Source organism: Leptonychotes weddellii, chromosome 13 (genome assembly GCF_054177405.1).
Source record: "Leptonychotes weddellii isolate Sample4059 chromosome 13, ASM5417740v2, whole genome shotgun sequence".
Lineage (NCBI taxonomy): Eukaryota > Metazoa > Chordata > Mammalia > Carnivora > Phocidae > Leptonychotes > Leptonychotes weddellii.
In genome coordinates, this window is record NC_138381.1 from 35,774,088 (window position 1) to 35,794,416 (window position 20,329).

General features: G+C 33.3%; 1 protein-coding gene and 1 non-coding gene across 2 annotated transcripts in view; both read left to right on the forward strand.

The window, feature by feature from the left end:
• Window positions 1-20,329, forward strand: part of CCDC178 (coiled-coil domain containing 178) — a 346,874-nt gene that overhangs the window by 26,956 nt on the left and 299,589 nt on the right. Inside the window, exons 5-7 of the mRNA XM_081802535.1 lie at window positions 8,755-8,837; window positions 11,327-11,527; window positions 15,742-15,962. Coding sequence (XP_081658661.1) covers window positions 8,755-8,837; window positions 11,327-11,527; window positions 15,742-15,962 — 505 coding nt within the window. The remainder of the gene's footprint in view (window positions 1-8,754; window positions 8,838-11,326; window positions 11,528-15,741; window positions 15,963-20,329) is intronic.
• LOC115941276 (U6 spliceosomal RNA) lies at window positions 6,672-6,774 on the forward strand. Its single transcript, XR_004076040.2, has one exon. It is a non-coding gene; the product is annotated as a U6 spliceosomal RNA (small nuclear RNA).

Genomic DNA, 20,329 nt, shown 5'->3' on the forward strand with positions numbered 1-20,329 from the left:
GAATCACAGACCTGTACCTCTGAAACAAATAATACATTATATGTTAAAAAAAAAAAAAAGTAGGAAGGGAAAAATGAAGGGGGGGGAATCGGAGGGGGAGATGAACCATGAGAGACTATGGACTCTGAGAAACAAACTGAGGGTTCTAGAGGGGAGGGGAGGGGGGATGGGTTAGCCTGGTGATGGGTATTAAAGAGGGCACTTATTGAATGGAGCACTGGGTGTTATACGCAAATAATGAATCATGGAACACTACATCAAAAACTAATGATGTAATGTATGGTGATTAACATAACATAATAAAATAAAATTTAAAAAAAAATAGGCCAATTGAAATTATTCAGGCTGAGGAGCAGAAAGACAAAAGAATGAAGTAAAGTGAACAGAGCCTAATAGATCTGAGGGACGTAATCACAAATACAAATATATGCATAATGGGAGTCCAAGAGTACTAGGGAAGAGAAAAAGGGGGAGAAGGAATATTTGAAGAAACATTGGCTAAAAATTTCCAAATTTGATGAAAGACATGAATTTATAATTTTCTAAAACTCAGTGAACTCTACGCAGGATAAACTCAGAGATCCACACATTATAGTCAAATCACTGAAAGCCTGGGACAAAGAGTATCTTGAAAGCAGTGAGAAAGAAGTGACTCATCATGAGTAAGGGATCCTCAATAAAAGTGACAGTCAATTTCTCATCAGAAATTTTGGAGGCCAAGAGCATGTGGGTGGCTCATTGGATTAAGCATCTGCTTCCAGCTCAGGTCATGATCTCAGGGTCTGGGGATGGAGCCCTGCGTTGGGCTCTCTGCTTAGCGGGGAGTCTGCTTCTCCTCTCACTCTGTGCTCTCTCTCTCAAGTAAAAAATAAAATCTTAAAAAAAAAAAAAAAGCAATTATGGAGGCCACAGGAGTGGAATGGCACATTTAAAATGCTGGAAGGAAAAAAAAAAAAGCGTGTCAAACGAGAATTCTGATTCTTGCAGAAGTGTCCTTCAAAAATAAAGGAGAAATTAAGATATTTCCAGATAAACAAAAATTGAGGGGCTCCATCTGTAGCAGACTGTTCTATCAGAAATCCTGAAGGTAGTCTTTTAAGTAGAGATGAAAGGACATTAGACAGTAACTTGAAGCCATATGAAGAAATAAAAACAATAAGGTAGCTACAAAGATAGATCTAAAAGTCAGTATGATTGCGTTTTTATTTTGCATCTCTTATTTTTCTATATAATTTTAAATGGATAAAGTTATAATTCTATATTAATGGGCACACAGTGGATAAATATGTAATTTGTAGAAATGACAACATGAAGGGAACAGAAGTATAAAGGAACAGAGGTGTTTTTTTTTTTAATACTACTGAAACTGCATTGATTTTAATTCAAACTTAATTTTTATGAAGTTAAGGTGTTAATAATAATCTCCAATGAACCACTAGGAAAAATTGTATAAAACAAAAACACCAACATAAATCCAATAAGGAAACTAAATACATTAGGAAAATTCAACTAATCACCAAAGAAGGCAATTATGGAGAAATTAAAAATGAAAAATATTTAAGTATTATAGAAAACAAATAGCAAAATGGCAGAAGTAAGTCCTTCCTTAATAGTAATTGCTTTTCATGAAAATGGATTAAATGGATTAAATGGATTAAACTTTACTGTTAAAAGATAGTGATAGAATAGATAAAAATACATGATTCAATTATATGCTGTCTATAAGAGACTCACTTGAGATCCAGAGACACACTATGTTGAAAGTAAAAGGATAAAAAATATATTCCATGAAAATAGTAACCAAAAGAGAGCTGGGGTAGCTAAACTAATATAACACAAAATAGACTTTCGGTCAAAGCATATTATAAGAAACAATATTTAACATCTTGATAAAAGGGCCATTCCATCAAGAAGTTATCAAAATTATATACATACCCAAAATACAACCTCAAAATACGTGAGGTGTAAACTGACAGAATTAAAGTAAGAAATATGCAGTTCTGTAGTAAGAGTTTGAGAATTCACTCTATCCTCACTTTCAAGAATGGTAAAAAGAACTTAAAAAAAAAAGAACTAAAAAAAAAAGATCAGTAATGAAAAAGATTTGAACAGCACTAGAACAATCTAGGCCTAACAGACTTATATAGTACACACCACCCAATAGCAGTAGAAAACCCATTCCTTTCTTGTTGACATTGAACATTATTCAGGATAGATCATATGTTAAGCTATATAACAAATCTCAATAGAATAAAAAAGACTGAAATCATACCAAGTATCCTTTCTGACCTAATGGAATGAAACTAGAAATCAATAACAGAAAGAAACCTAGGAAGTCCATGTGAATGTAGATTTTAAACAACATGCTCAAAAAAACTCAGTGAATCAAGGCTGTAATCACAGAAGATACTTTGAAATGAATGAAAATGAAAATACAGTATACCAGAATTTATGGGATATAGCAAAAGTAATGGTCGCAGGGCAATTTATAGACATAAATGTTAACATTAAAAAAGAAGATCCCAAATCCAGTACCCTAACTCTATACCTTACAGAACTAGAAAAGAATGAATGTGCTAAAGCTGTGAAAAGAAAGGAAATTATAAAGATTAATGCAGAAGTAAATGAAGTCAAGAATAAAAAATAAATAAGTAAATAGTATCAGTGAAAACAAAAGTTGTTTCTTTGAAAAGATCAACCAAATTCACAAACCTTTGGCTAGACCAGCAAAGAAAAAAGACTTGAATTATGAAAATCATCAAAAAATTGGGGATATTACTATAGATCTCACTGAAATAAAAAGGATTATAATACTATGAATAATTGATAATACAGTGAACAACAAATTTAGATAACCAAGATGAAATAGACAAATTCCTAGGAACACATAAACTATCAAAACTGACTGAGGAAGAAGTAGAAATTCTAACAGATTTGTAAAAAGTGAAGAGATTAAATCAGTAATCAAATATCTCCCAACAAATAAAAAGCCCAGGACCAAATGGCTTGACTGGTGAATTCTATTGAACATTCAAAGAAGAATTAATACCAATGCTTCTCTAACTCTTTCAAAAATTAGAAGAGAAAGGAGCACTTTTCAACCATTCTATGAGGCCAACATTATCCTGATACTAAAGCCAGATAAAAACATCATAAGAAAAAGAAATGTAGACCAATGGCTTTATGACTATAGATTCAAGAATCTTCAACAAAATACTAGCAACCTGAACCTAGCCATATTAATAGAATTACATGTCATGACCAAGTGACATTTCTCCCAGGTGTGTAAGGGTATTTCAAAATACAAAAAAAATAATCAATGTGTAATATATCCACAGTAATAAAATGAAGGGGGAAAATCCATGTGAACATCTCAATGTGGAAACGTGGCAAAATCTGATACCTTTTCATGATAAAAACACTCAAAAAACAGACAAGAACAGATTAGAAAGCATGATGAAGGACATTTATGAAAAACCTTCAACTGACATCATACTTAATGGTAAAGTCCGAAATTTTTCAACCTAAGATCAGGAACAGCACAAGGATGCTAGCTCTTCTCACTTTTATTCGACATTGGAAACCTCATGCATTGCTGATGGGAATGTAAAATGGTTTAGTCACTTTGAAAAACAGTTTGGTGGTTCCTCAAAAAGTTAATCCTAGAATTACCATATGACACAGCAGTTCCACTCTGAGGTATATACAGAAAACATTTCAAAACAGGTGTTCAAACAAAATCTTATATACAAATGTTCATATCATCAGTACTCACCATAGCCAAAAGGAGGAAACAACCTTAAATTTTTTCAGTAGAAAACTTTGAAACTTGTTCTATAAGAGGCCAGCATTACCTTGATCTCAAAATCAGACAAAGCCCTCACCAAAAAGGCGAATTACAGACCAATATCCTGATGAACGGGGATGCCAAAATTCTCACCCAGATACTAGCCAGTATGATCCAACAGTACATTAAAAGGATTATTCACCATGACCAAGTGGGATTTATTCCTGGGCTGCAAGGGTGGTTCAACATTCACAAATCAATCAACATGATACATCACATTAATAAAAGAAAGGACAAGAACTGTATCCTCTCAACTGATGCAGAAAAAGCATTTGACAAAATACAGCATCCTTCTTTGATTAAAACTCTCCACAGTGTAGGGATAGAGGGACCATACTTCAATATCCTAAAAGCCATCTATGAAAAGCCCACAGCAAATATCATTCTCAATGGGAAAAAACTGAGAGCTTTTCCCCTAAGGTCAGGAACGTGACAGGGATACCCACCCTCACCACTGTTGTTCAGCATAGTACTGGAAGTCCTAGCCTCAGCAATCAGACAACAAAAAGAAATAAAAGGCATTCAAATTGGCAAAGAAGTCAAACTCTCACTCTTTGCAGATGACATGATATTTTATGTGGAAAACCCAAGACTCTACCCCAAAATTTCTAGGACTCATATAAGAATTAAGTAACATGGGAGGATATAAAATCAATGTGCAGAAATCAGTTGCATATCTCCACAGTAACAATGAGACAGAAGAAAGAGAAATTAAGGAATCGAACCCATTTACAATTGCACTGAAAACCATAAGACACCTAGGAATAAACCTAACTAAAGAGATAAAGGATCTATACTCTAAAACCTACAGAACACTTATGAAAGAAATTGAGGAAGACACAAAGAAGTGGAAAAACATCCCATGCCCATGGATTGGAAGAAAAAATATTGTTAAAATGTCTATTCTACCCAGCGCAATCTACACATTCAGTGCAATCCCTATCAAAATACCATCGACATTTTTCACAGAGCTGGAACAAATAATCCTAAAATTTGTATGGAACCAGAAAAGACCCCGAATAGCCAGAGAATGTTGAAAAAGAAAACCAAAGCTGGAGGCATCACAATGCCTGACTTCAAGCTATATTACAAAGCTGTCATCATCAAGATAGTATGGTACTGCACAAAAACAAACACATAGATCAATGGAATAGAATAGAGAACCTAGAAATGGATGGACCCTCAACTCTATGCTCAACTAATCTTTGGCAAAGTAGGAAAGAATGTCCAATGGAAAAAGGACAGTCTCTTCAATAAATGGTACTGGGAAAATTGGACAGCCACATGCAGAAGAATGAAACTGGACCATTATCTTACACCATACACAAAGATAAACTCAAAATGAATGAAAGACCTAAATGTGAGACAGGAGTCCCTCAAAATCCTAGAGGAGAACACAGGCAGTAACCTCTTTGACCTTGGCTCCAGCAACTTCTTGGTAGACATGTCTCCAAAGGCAAGGAAAACAAAAGCAAAAATGAACTATTAGGACTTCATCAAGATCAAAAGTTTCTGGACAGCAAAGGAAACAGTCAACAAAACTAAAAGGCAACCTACGGAATGGGAGAAGAGAATTGCAAATGACATCAGATAAAAGGCTAATATCCAAGATCTGTAAAAAACTTATCAAACTCAACACCCAAAAACCAAATAATCCAGTCAAGAAATGGGCAGAAGACAAGAACAGACAGTTCTCCAAAGAAAACATACAAATGGCCAACAGACACATGAAAAAATGCTCCACATCCCTTGGCATCAGGGCAATACAAATCAAAACCACAATGAGATACCACCTCACACCATTCAGAATGGCTAAAATTAACAAGACAGGAAAATACAAATGTTGGTGAGGATGTGGAGAAAGGGGAACACTCTTACACTGTTGGTGGGAATGCAAGCTGGTACAGCCACTCTGGAAAACAGTATGAGGTTCCTGAAGAAGTTAAAAATAGAGCTACCCTATGATGGAGCAATTACACTACTAGGTATTTACCCCAAAGATACAAATTTATTGATCTGAAGGGATACCTCCACCCCAATGTTCATAGCAGCAATGTCCATAATAGCCAAACTGGAAAGAGCCGAGATGTCCATGAACAGATGAATTCATAAAGATGATGTTGTATGTATACACACACACACACACACACACACACACACACACAATAGAATATTACTCAGCCATCAGAAAGGATGAATACCTACCATTTACATCGACATAGATGGAACTGGAAAGATAATTATCATGTGGTTTCACTCATATGTCTAATATAAGAAACAGTGCAGAGGATCATAGGGGAAGGGAGGGAAAACTGGGAAGTCTCAGAGAAGGAGAAAAAAACATGAGAAATTCTTAACTATAGGAAACAAACTGAGGCTTGCTGGAGGGGAGGTGGGTGGGGGGATGGGATAATTGGGTGATGGGCATTTAAGGAGGGCACTTGATGTGATGAGCACAGGGTGTTACACACAACTGATAAACTATTGAACACTACATCTGAAACTGATGATGTACTATATGTTGCCTAATTGAATTTAAAATTTTTTTTCAGTAGACTAATGTATAAATAAAGGGTGGTATAGCTATACAGTGGAATATTATTCAACCATAAAAAGTAATAAAATTTTGATGCATGCTGTAACATGGATAAATCTCTAAAGCACCATGCTAAGTTAAAGAAACCAGACATAAAAAAGTTACCTTTTGTATGATTCCATTTATATGAAATATCCATAACAGGTAAATCATAGAGATGGGAAGCACATTGGTTCTTGGCAGGGCTGGTAGAGAGAACGGGGAGAGATTGCTTAATAAATAAGAAGCTTGCTTCAGTAGCACATATACTAAAACTGGAATGATGCAGAGAAGGTTAGCATGGTCACTGTGCAAGGATGACACACAAATTCATGAAGCGTTCCATATTTAAAAAAAATAAGGGGCAGTTCTTCTAAGGTGATAAACATGTTTTGGCATTCGATGGGGGTGATATTCACGACATTGAGTGTAGTAAATGTCATTGAAGCTTACACTTCCAAATGGTTAATTTTATGTTATGGGACTTTTGCCTCAATTAAAAAAAATAAGAATTGGGTGCTTGGGTTGTTCAGTTGGTTAAGCGTCTGCCTTCAGCTCAGGTCATGATCCCAGGATGCTGGGATCAAGTCCCATGTCGGGCTCCCTGATCAGCAGGGAGTCCTTCTCCCTCTCCCTCTGCCCCTCCTCCCCATTCCTGCTCCTTCTCACTCTCAAATTAAAAAAAAAAAAGAAAGAAAAAAACAATTTTGCTGGTCCAAAAATTAACTAAATTTTGAAAAAAATACACAAAAATAGATTCAATTATGTGCAACAATTTAGTGTATCGCAAACCAGTAGGGAGAGCATTATTTGCTGGGACGATTATTTTTCTATTTTTATTTTAATTATTTTCTTTATTAGTTTCAGAAGTAGAATTTAGTGATTGGCCAGTTGCATATTACACCCAGTGCATGTTACATGAAGTCCCCTCCTTAATGCCCATCACCCAATTTATCCCTGCCCCCCCAGACTCTCCCTCCAGCAACACCCATGTTTTTATTATTTATTTATTTACTTATTTATTTTTTGTGGTATGAATGTTTCTTTTATTTTTAATTAATTTTTTGAGTATAGTTGACATATACTGTTACATTAGTTTCAAGTGTGCAACATACTCATTGAACATTTTTTTATTTTCAATCAAGAAAAAATAGATTATTTAACAAAAATATTTTAAAATGAAATTAAAACTAAAGGAGAAAATATGATGAATATTTCCTGACCTCATAATAAACAGGTTTTCCTAAATAAATTCTGGAACAACAATGAGACAAATAGTATGCAGCCATCAGAATATTAAACTGTAGTCAAATATACAGGAAACAATGTCATGTAACTAAGGCAGCATGCAATATTTTATGACTCTAATTTTATAAAAATTGAAATATCATTAAAGTGTTATATTCTGTTATATCTAAAAAGAATGAATTAGTATAGATTATTTTATATTATGATTTTTGGTATGTACAAACTTCCTTTAATTTGTAATACTCCTTTAATAGAAAAAATAATAATTTAATAAAAATAGCACTCTGCTTTGTTGTTGATACTGTTTTTCTTACAACTTTTATCAGATGAAGAGTACTTCTTTTTAAATACGATGAAAACTTTACCTAGAAAAACTATTTAAAAAAATTTTTTTAAGGTATTTATTTATTATTTATTTATTTGAGAGAGAGAGAACATGCACAAGTGCATGAGGGATGGGGTGGCGGGGGGAGGAGCAGAGGGAGAGGGAGAGGCAGACTCCCCGCTGAGTGAGCCTGACACAGGGCTGGATCCCAGGACCCTGAGATCAAGACCTGGGCCCAAGGCAGATGCTTACCCCAGGCGCCCCTAGAAAAATTCTTTAGAAAAGAAATAATATTTTAATTTGGACATTTTGCTAAAACCTATTAATTTCCAATCTGAAAAAGCATTTTTGGTCCTTGTATTTTATATGGTACCCCGGAAACTGCTAAACTGAAGTTAGAGAAATACCTCTCAAATTATTCTCAATAAACCCCCTTTTTCTGATAGCAACACTAAGGAACACCAGTTCATTTTCTTAAAAAAAAAAAAACCCACAAAACTTCTTTAATATCCCTCAAATATTTTTAGGTCATTTGTAACAAATTTTAAATTTCTGTTAATTTACCATGAAATATAAAGCCCATTATGTATTAGAATTTTGCTATATTACTCTCTTAGATAGCAGCATTAGCATGTATAGTAAGTTTCACCACAAACATTTAAAATTTAATGTGAGAATCACCTAAAATTTGTTTTACTACCTTTAAACTTTAAGTAAAGCAGTTCTTTATTAATTGATTGCCTCTTTCCCTTTATATAGGAGCAGAACTTCATCCACACAAGACCAGAAGGAAGATTGGAGTGTTGCTACACCAGTGAAAGAGGTTAAACCAGAAGAGAGAGGTAGAGTTGTACCTCATACTTAAATCAGTGAAATTATATTTAAAATTAAAATTAAAATTATATTTAAAAGCTCATTGACTTTTCATTTAACATATTTTTAATTTTTACAGTAATTATTTTAAGAATTTTATAATTCTTTTGAGTGTCTAATGGAGGAAAGAGCCTTCTATCATTTGATTAAGCAACAAAATTCAACAAATATTTATTATACGATATACTGGTCTAGGTCCTGAGTGTATAATGATCCCTCTCCATCTCCCAAGAAGCTAACTGTAATTCAGTGCTATCCAGTAGTACTTTCTGGTATAAAAGTGTTCTCTATTTCCACCGTCCAGTAGAGTAGCTACTAGCCATATATAGTAGCTGCTTGAAATGTAGCTAGGAAGACTGAGAATTTAATTTTTCAGTTTAATTTTAACATGTTAAATGTAAATGGTCACATGTGATTCATGGCTATCACACTGGACATGGAGGCTCTGCTATATTTATATCTTATATATAATATATATATATATAAATTAAGATTAAAATCTTGTCACAATTTATAAAATGTATAGTAATTTATATATTGGAATAAAATTTGTGTTAAAATTACTTCAACATATTTGAATGTATTCTTAATACTATATTAAACACCTCTTCCTTCCCTCACCACAAAAATTTGTTAAACATCTTCCTTTCATGAGAGATAACTAAGAATTCAGGACTTTGTAAAAGTACTAATATTTTGTTTTCAAAGCTGTCTCTTATAGTGAGGCTCTGTTTTTAGTTTCCTTTTCACTATATCTACACTGAAGAAAAAAATCTCATTTGTTACTTCTTAATTTTTCACATGACAAATGCTAGGAGAAGATTAATATGTTAGTGGACATAATAACATTTAAATTAATTGCAATTATGTTTATTATAAACTCATACATTTGATCCCAAAGTATAAGACAGTATCAGGTTGAGGGAGATTTATTGTAATTAGTGTTTGTGCTAAAAAAAATTGTAGGTGGTTACTCACCTACTCGGTATGAAACAGTAAAATTGAGATGGTATTCTAGAAAAAAATTGAGAGATTAAATACAATGAATTGGCGACATTTCAAGTTATAAACACAGCATTTATTTTAGAATGCTATCATAGAAACAGTACAAAAGATATCTTGTACAACATGATAGACATCTTTGGTAAAACATTTATATTGCATCAGAAGTGATTTAAGTGGCATTAATTTAATTATACTTTTCAGACTGAGATATTTTTATAGAAACTGAATAGATCATAAGTTGGCTAGAGAACACAGTGTTCACTGTATATGTTGTCATGAAAAAAAACAGACAATTAAGGATATAAAGTGTCCAGGATATGGTAGAATATGAAAAAAGAAGACAATAGACCAAATAAATATAGACCAAATAAAGGACCAGTTCATAAAAGATAATTTTTATGCATTACAATAGAGAAACCTGTTTCTCAAAAATTCTTTTCAGGCAGCATGCTGAATTTCTTTGATAGGCTTACTAGGTTAGAAGTAGAAACTGTATGACTACTGAGATTGTACTTATAACCAATATGTAATATTATCTTCTAGCAGAAAATTATTGCTTTATTGTCCAAATCAAAACAAAACAGAGGTCTATTAGTTGCCTTTTTTTTGAACCAGTTTTACTGTTTTTCCTGTAGCCTCAGCTCTTTGAGGCTTTGCCTTTCTTGACACTTTGTGTTTGTTTATGTCTTCTTGTCATGTCACATTTTGGCAAAAGTCACTGTTTACAAGTATAAATCTCACCAGAGTGGAACCCATATCCATCTTCCTTACTGATCTATCTCTGGGGAGAGAGTGTATTGCCCAGAACATAACAGGCTCTCTGCGTGTTTCTAGTATAAATAGATAAATTGAATACCCATGTTAATCATTTCGTTAACATTAAACCATATCTTTTCAGAGCTGTGAACCAGGAATCACAAGTATCTCTCATTACAGGAGTTAATTTGTGTTATAACTAAATAAATGGAATTTGGAAACAATGAATTCCTGGCAGGGCTAACTAGGGATGTTATTTTCTGATAAGGAATACAAAGTATCTTGTTTCGAGGAACCATCTGAGGATTTGCAGTATTTATCTGATGTAATCATTATGATTCGCTTTTGTCATAGAATGAAAGGAAACACAAGCATAATTTAAAAATAAAGCTCTATAATAAAGCTTATGAAGAAAACATTTTTTAGATAAAATATTCATGAAGATATTGCTTGAGATTTCTCTATTCTAATTATTTTACAAAATGTTCACTTAAAAATCTGTCTTCAAAGGTTATTGTTAATGTTATGATTGTATTATAATAAAACTGTCCTTAAAAGGCTAATTCATTTTTCTAAAATTCTCTCATTAAACATATAAATATTAAAAAGAATAATGATACAACTAGTACCTATGTTCCCACCACCTCGTTTATAGGCTGATTTATTAACAAATGTGAATACACATTTCTATTTTAAGATGAAAAGTGTCCAGAATTAAAGCAGGAAATGGAAACATTGCTATCAGAGGCCATTCATCTCATTAAAAGTCTAGAAACTGACCGTGCAGAAGCTGAAGAAGCTTTAAAACAACAAAAATCAAGAAAGAAGAAGATGCACTTGAAAATTGATTCTTGGTCAATCTGGAGACTTCAAGAAATCCCATTAGCTGTGCAGAAAGGTAATAATAAGAATTTTTTCATATTGCCATTTACTTTGTTCAAGAGGCATGAATAATCAGTTGAAGCCCTGAAAAAAAGTCAACTCTGACCATATTGTTTTGCATCCAAACTAGTGCACTTTTTGATATATGCTATTAATGATAATGCTGATATCATTTATATAGCTGAGACTGCACTGAGCAAACCTGTACCTTCTGTAGTCTGGTGTTTGTTGGTAATTCCATAGTATTTATGGTAACATGGGACATTTAAATTTTTGGCACATATTTCCTATGATGACTACATTATTTGAGTACTTGAAATTTAGAAATTTAAGTGATTTCCAATTGGTGTCATTGGCTAAATCTTTAAATCTAGGAAAATAAGAGAGTTTTAAAGTGATACTTTAGCAACATGCATCTGCTTTTGAGAATTCAGTAGTAGATTTTATTGAGAACTTCTAGCAGGCAATAAAACTGGAGATGTTTCCAAGAGTCATGTAGGTAACATGTTTCAAAAGGAAACTTTTTTGTTTTAGACTATAGAATAAGGGACCTATGGTAAAGTATTAAACAGTCTAAGGGCATTGGATTTTTTATTCTCCAAGTACTGCCTGTTGAGCATGCCTACTACATGATTCTGCTGAGGCTGGACTTTGTTTATAAATAAATTTTAATTCAGTTAAAAATTTTAATTCAGGATTCACATGCTTTATAAGTGGGTTATATGAGGGAGCTCATAAACCTATCGTTTAAACTAAGACACTTTTGAAAGGAAAAGGGAGGCTATTAATTATTACCCTAAGACATGAAATTATTTGTCAGACTGGACACTTACAAACACCTTTGTTATATATCTTCTAAAACTATGGTTTTCAAGTAGGGTGTGCACATTTTTGGGAGTTGCAAGAAAAGATTAGAACTTTTATTTATATTTTTAAACTTTATTCTTTTTATTTTCTTTCTTGATTTGGGTTTTAATTTTGCTTTTATTGTACCTGACAAAATACAGCTACCCAGTGGTTCCTTGATTATGTTATTTTAATAAAATAAATTACATGTAGTTTCAGTGACTGTTACTCCTTTTAAAGTAAAACTGAGCTCACAGATTGAACTCACCATTTGTTCACTCCCTTCTGGAGCAGAACTCAAAAAGCAGGAAATCACCCAGAGCCTGGGCTGGATGAATTTAATTCAGCCTTTGTCTGTGCTCTTTGTTGCCCTTTACTAAAGAGTTAATTCTAAAAATCATGCAAAAAGTGCTCTAAACTCAGGTAAGAGTAGGCCCTTTCCTACACATACTTTAAAGTATGCATTTTACAAAACATTTGGTTTCTATAGCTGTTTATAAAAATAAATAATTCAGGCTTGGAGTGAGTTTGTTCTGATTCACAAAGTTTTTGAATAGAATTTATGATGTGCATACTGTACTAATACAATAGCATAAGTATGTAATTTATAAATGCATACTTATATATATATTGGTGTTTTAGAGGCAACCAAAGGTACAATAGGGCCAGAATAGGCATCCTGGGAAATTCTGGAGCCCAGTAGATTCTTGAGCAGATTCACATTCACATCCACAAGGAGTCATCTGCAATTTTTATAAAAAAGATTTATTTATTTGAGAGAGAGAGCACGAGAGAGGCAGAGGGAGAGGGAGAGAGAATCAGACTCCATGCTGAGTGTGGAGCCCAAGGCAGAACTCGATCTTAAAATGCTGAGACCACAACCTGAGCTGAAACCAAGAGTCAGATACTTAGCCAGCTGTGCCACCCAGACGCCCTTGCAATTTTTAAAAAATGTTTGGGAAGCCTTTCCTTATCAGTAGTAGTAGAAAAGTCAGTGGTAGCTGGTTTTATTTAATATTTTGCTGATAAATTTCTATATAATCTCATATGGCCTTTATAAGAGTAGATAGTGTATTTTGTGGTTTATATGAAGTTCTACTTAAGGAATTGCCAAAATAAAATTAAATTGAGATACATACATGCATATTCTACATACCTTATAAATGCATTTTCAATGATGGAATATATTCTTGCCATTGTTGATAATTTATTGCTTGGGCTATCTTTGATTTAAAGATCTACCTAAAGGTCTTTAAAAAAACTATTAAAGATCTACTTTAAAAACTGAAATTTATGTTCATCTGCTTTATTTTATTTAAGTAGCTAACACATGCAGTGAAATTTAAATTCATTATTACTATATGGTTTTTAAGTGCCTTCTGTTTGTAAAATATTCCTGAAAAGTGATGTGCTTTCAGGAATATATTGCCTTTATATTGATATTATTTAGGATAAAATTTCTAAATTTTATAATTTTTTTACAGGTTACAGAATTATATATTCTTATAGATTTTAGATTTCCAAAGTCTCTAGCTTATGTGACAAGAAAAGTTTTAATCTCTTTAACAGCCTTAATATTAAGTATGATGTTTATAGGATTTCTAATAATTTTTATAAAAAACTTATATTTATAATTAATGAAAATATTAAAGAAATTCAATTTTTTCTAGATATCTTGTGGTCACTCCTCCAGACCCATCTATCCCCCTAACTAGCCCACTCACACTTGTATCTTCTGTTTTGTGATCCATGAGGCTGATTGATAATGGATTGAATCAAAGATATCTTTTGTAATCTGTCTTCTTGCTGGTTCAACCACTGGGAATTAGTGGCAAGAGACCATGAGAGATAATGGAGAAGAGTGAGGGTGGGGTTTTATACCCTTGACTACTTTCCTTTCTACTTGGTCACCTCACCCCCCCCACACACAGAATGACAGCCACTGGCACCCAGTATGCAGCCAATAATCTAGCAAATGTCTTTTCATTTTCCTACCAAAAATATAATCAGAAATAAGTTTTTCATCAGAAATTGGGTGTTACATGAACTTATAAATTATAAAATTAGATATGCACAGCTGTATTTCCTTAAAAAATAAAACAGTATGTGTATTTATTACACCCAAGCTAAAGTAATTACTCAGGTTTCCCTGGTACTCTCATTGTACCTGCTTCTTTAGATTCTCTGTCTTTTCCTTACCCTACATTCATGGCTCTGTTGGTACTACTTCCCAATGACTGATTACCTAATGGAAGAGAAAAAAATCAAAGACCTCTTTATGTATGGATTTTAATGGTATGTTGACATAACTTGGGGAGCTACTGTTTTACAATCTCAATATAGGAAGGGTGAAGACAGATTACCTTGAAGGAGAGATGTCCTGGGATACAAATGGGAAGTAGGAAAAAGGATGGCATAATGGGGGTTGGAAAGAACATGAATGTTAAGACTGGTGAAAGGAAGTCTAGGAGAGTGTTCTGGGGATTGACCTTTCAGAGAGGATGGAGTGTGAAGATAACTGTGTCCCATAGAGATGCTCACAAGAGTGCTTCTACTGTGGAAGAAGATCTCAGCAATAACACAATATTAAATCTTCTAATTTTGTTTTGCATTGTTTAGTCACATGAATTAATGTTATTTACTACAATAATGCTTTGTAATAAATCGCCTTGGAACACAGTGGCTTACAACAATAAGCAATTTTTAATATAAGCTATCCTATTTGTAATAATTTTCAGTTGATTCTTTTGTGTTTTGATATATAATTGTATCAATAGAAAATAGTATTTATTTTTTCCTTTCTGACATTTATAACTATCTCATTGTTTTACATCTAGATGATTTTAGAAGGCCTCTACTCTTGCAGTTTCTCTCATTTTGTAATTCATAGAGTGGTTATACATAACCCAGTATATACATTGGTTGTAATAGGCAGGATTTGTACTAAAACAATTATTAGCTTATAAAACATAGATTTTAATCCATTTGATAATAAATGATGAAAGCAGTATATTTTATAATGCAATACTAAGATAACTTAAATTTAGTAAGCTTCAGGGCGCCTGGGTGGCTCAGTTGGTTAAGCGACTGCCTTCGGCTCAGGTCATGATCCTGGAGTCCCTGGATCGAGTCCCGCATCGGGCTCCCTGCTTGGCAGGGAGTCTGCTTCTCCCTCTGACCTTACCCCCTCTCATGTGCTCTCTCTCATTCTCTCTCTCTCAAATAAATAAATAAAATCTTTAAAAAAAAAAAATTTAGTAAGCTTCACAGATAAGTAATTTCTGAATCTAAAGTATTTCATATGTCTCTATTATCAAATAAAGGTTTCTTTCTGGAGTTCTTGTTTTAAAATCAGATTTTCTTTTGTTATTATTGTATGTCTAGAACATGAGGCCTATTTGAGAGATATTGCAGAATTACGATGGCATCTTGAAGATAAAGCTTATCAACTAAAACATTTTGAGGAACAAAAGGCAAAATTAGAAGAAGCTAATGCAAAGCTTCAAGCAGACATAGACTACATGAATAAACTTGGTCCTCTAATTAACTCAAAACAGAACCAAGAACTTGAAGCTCTGAAAGAATTTTATACAAAAAAATTTGAGGTAAATGAATAAATGAATAGATATGCATTTTATAGATTGTTACTTAGATATAAAAATATTTCAGCTATTAGAAATTAACATCTTTAAATGTTTCATTTTCACTAAAAATTGACTTGCTATTTATTTCCCAAAGGAACTATTAAACTACACATAATACAGTCAATTGATATTCATTTAAACTGTGTTATCTTCCCTTTTATACTTAGGAGTACTAATAATATTTAGTCTACCTACTAATACAATTTTGGAGATTTAAAACAACATGATAATTTTTGAAGTTGTAAGTCAAGCTGGGAGAGAATGCAAGCAGAATATATCAGTTATTTTCACTGTTGATGATAATAAACTGTAAAATCTTTTCAATGATTAACATTTAACTCTCCTATTGTGGGATTGTATTATAGAAAAATAAATTATTTATACCTGCCACTAAATGAACAAATTTAATTCATATTCATTTTATTTTTTATTATTTCAAAGTAAATAGAGTTGTTAAATGTGTCCTGTATTTTCAACAGAACCATTTTCCTCCATCACTCTCCAAAGACAACCTTATCAGGAAAATCTGTTTCTAGGTGAAATTTGTATGTTTTTATACATATATACATGTATATGTATATATGTATATGTATATTTGTATATTTAAGCACAGTGCATGGTTTCTTTATTATTCTTCAAATAGTATCAAACATTGTATAAGTTCCTGCAGGTTGTTTTTTAATCTGACATTGTTTTAGAGGTCAAGCTACTGTTCATTCATTTTACTTGCTGTTTTGGATTTGACACCAAAAGCAAAGCTAACAAAAGCAAAAATAAACAAGTAGGGATACATCAACCTAAAAGCTTCTACATGACAAGAGGAACCATCAACAAAATGAAAAGACAATCTACTGAATGGGAGAAAATATTTGCAAATCATATATTTGATAAGGGGTTAATATCCGAAATAAAGAACTTCATACAACTCAACACCAAAATAAGACAATATGATTTAAAAATGGGCGGAAGATCTGAATAGATATTTTTCCAAAGAAGACATACAAATAACCAACAAGTACATGAAAAGATTCTCAACATCACTATTCATCAGGGAAATGCAAATCAAAACCACAGTAGAGATTATCTCATACTTGTCGGAATGGCTATTATCAAAAAGACAAGAAGTAACAAGTGTTGGCAAAGATGTGGAAAAAGGGAACCTTTGCATACTGTTGCTGGGAATGTAAATTGGTGCAACCACTGTGGAAAACAGTATGGAGGTTTCTCAGAAAATTAAAAATGGAACTGTCATATGACTCAGCAATTCCACTTCTGGGTATTTATTAGGAGAAAAAACACAAATTGAAAAGATGTATGCACCCCCATGTTCATTGCTGCATTATTTACCATAGCCAAGATACTGAAACAACCTAACTGTCCATCAATGGATGAATGGATAAAGAAGATGTGGGGTGTGTGTGTGTGTGTGTGTGTGTAATGGAATATTACTCAGCCCCCCCCCAAAAATAAAATCTTTCCATTTGCAACAACAGGGATGTACCTTGAGGGCATTATGTTAAGTGAAATAAGTCAGACAGAGGAAGACAAATACTGTATGATCTCACTTATATGTAGAATCAAAAGAAAAACAAAACAAAACAAAAAAACAATTTCATGGATACAGGGAACAGATTGGTGGTTGCCCAATGCAGGGTTTAGAAGGTGAATGAAAAGGGAGTCAAAAAGTACAAACTTCTAGTTATAAAATACATAAGTCATGGGGATTTAATGTACAGCATGGTGACCATAGTTAATACTATTGTAGTACATACTTGAAAGTTGCTAAGAAAGTACATCCTAAAAGTTCTCATCACAAGAAAAAAATTCTAGCTATGTATGGCAATGGATGTTAACTAGACTTACTGTGGTGATCATTTCACAGTATATAGAAATATTGACTCATTATGTTTTATACCTGAAACTATTGTATATTAATTGTAGCTCAATAAAAAAATTAAAAACTTTTATGCATCAAAGGACACTATCAATATCTGATGAGAGGTTAATATCCAAAATATGTCAAGAACTTACATAACACCAAAAAAATAAGTAATACAATTAAAAGATGGGCAGAGGACCTGAAAGATATTTTTCCAAAGAGACACACAGATGGCCAATAGATACATGAAAAGATGGTTAACATTTCTAATCATCAGGGAAGTATAAATCAAAACCATAGTGAGATATCACCTTGCACGTTTCAGAATAGCTAGAATCAAAAAGACAAAAAGTAGCAAGTGTTGACAAGGATATGGAAAAAAAGGATATGCACTGTTGTGGGAATGTAAATTGGTGCAGCTACTGTGGAAAACAGTATGGAGGTTCCTCAAAAAATTAAAAATAGAAATTCCATATGATCTAGTAATTCCACTACTGGGGATTTACCCAAATAAAACAAAAACACTAATTCGAAAGATATATGCACCCATTTTTTATTGCAGCATTATTTACAACAACCAAGATATGGAAACAACCTCAGTGTCCATCGATAGGTGAATGGATAAAGAAGATGTGGTATACGTATCTACAATAGACTCTTACTTAGCCATAAAATATGACAAAATCTTGCCATTTGTGCCAACATGGTTGGACCTCTACAGGATATAATGCTAAGTGAAAAAATAAATCAGAGACAAATATTGTATGATTTCACTTATGTGTGGAATCTGAAAAACAAACAAAAACTAGAAATAGACCTATAAATACAGAGAACAAAGTGATGGCTGCCAGAGAGGAGGGAGTAGAAGGATAGGCAAATGGATAAAGAGGAACAGGAGGCACAGGCTTCCAGTTACGGAATAAATAAGTCACTGGGATAAGAGGTACAGCATAGTAGGGGTGCCTGGATGGCCCAGTTAGTTAAGTGTCTGACTCTTGGTTTTGTCTCAGGTGGTGATCTCAGGGTCGTGAGATTGAGCCCTGTGTCAAGCTCCATGCTCAGTGCAGAGTCTGCTTGAGATTCTCCCTTCCTCCCTCTGCCCATCCCATGCTTTCTCTCTCTCTCTTTCTCAGATAAATAAATAAATCCTTAAGGAAAAAAAAGGTACAGCATAGGGAATATAGTCAATGATACTGTAATAGCATTGTATGGTGACAGATGGTAGCTACACTTGTGGTGAGCACAGCATAATGTATGGATTTGTTGAATCACTATGTTGTACTCCTGAAACTAATTTAACATTGTGGGTCAACTGCATGTAACTGTATGTCAATGAAAAAAAGTAAAAAAGAAGTATACTATCAGAAAAGTAAAAAAAAAAAAAAAACCTATAGAATGAGAGAAAATATTGCAAATTACACTTGAGAAGGGTATAGTACCTAGAATATATAAAGAACTTTCAAATTCCACAACCAAGACAAACAACCAAATTAAAAATGGGCAAAGGACTTGAATAGATATATCTCCAAAGACATACAAATGGGCAGCAAACATTTGAAAAGATAGATGCTCAACATGATTAGTCATTAGGGAAATGCAAACCAAATGGGAATAAATATAACACAGAAAATAACAAGTTTTAGTGTCTATGTGGAAAAATTGGAACTGTGGTACTTTGCTGGTAGAAATGTAAAATGGTTGCAGATGCTGTGGAAGAGACTCTGGCATTTCCTCAAAAAGTTTAACACAAAATACCATATGCTCTAGCAGTTATACTCTGAGGTATATACTCCAAAGAATTGAAAACTGATAATCAAAAAAAACAAAAGGAAAAGTTGTACATAAATGTTCATAGCAGCAGTGTTTGTATTAGCCCAAGGTGGAAACAACCCGATGTCCATCACCTAATTAATGACTAAATAAAATGTGATATATCTATACCATTGAAAGAAATTTAAAAAAATGAAGTACTGTTATATGTCACAACACAAATCAACTTTGAGGCATTATGCTAAATAAAGAAGTCAAACACAAAAGATCACATCCTGTATGATTTCATTTATATGAAATATCCAGGATAGATAAATCCATAAAACAGAACAGATTAGTGATTGCTAGGGGCCAGGGGATGTATAATGTAGTGTTTTATTTATAGTCCCTTTATCATATAACTTTATTTTATTCTGCTGTCTTGACTCAGTTTTGGGGTCCTGGCTAGAGATCTGCTGAAATAAATAATTGCTTAAAGGACTCAAGGCCTCTAGTCAGTGTGCTTGAGCCCTACTGCATAACTTGCAAATTGCAGATACTTGCAAATCAAGCTCCAAGGCTCTATGTTGCCTCCAAATTCTGCAAGCAGCCCAGCCTCATAACGCCACAGAGCCAGAAGAGTATTATGCACATCAATTGGAGTGAGTATCAATGGGGGAAGTATATACCAGTGCCACAC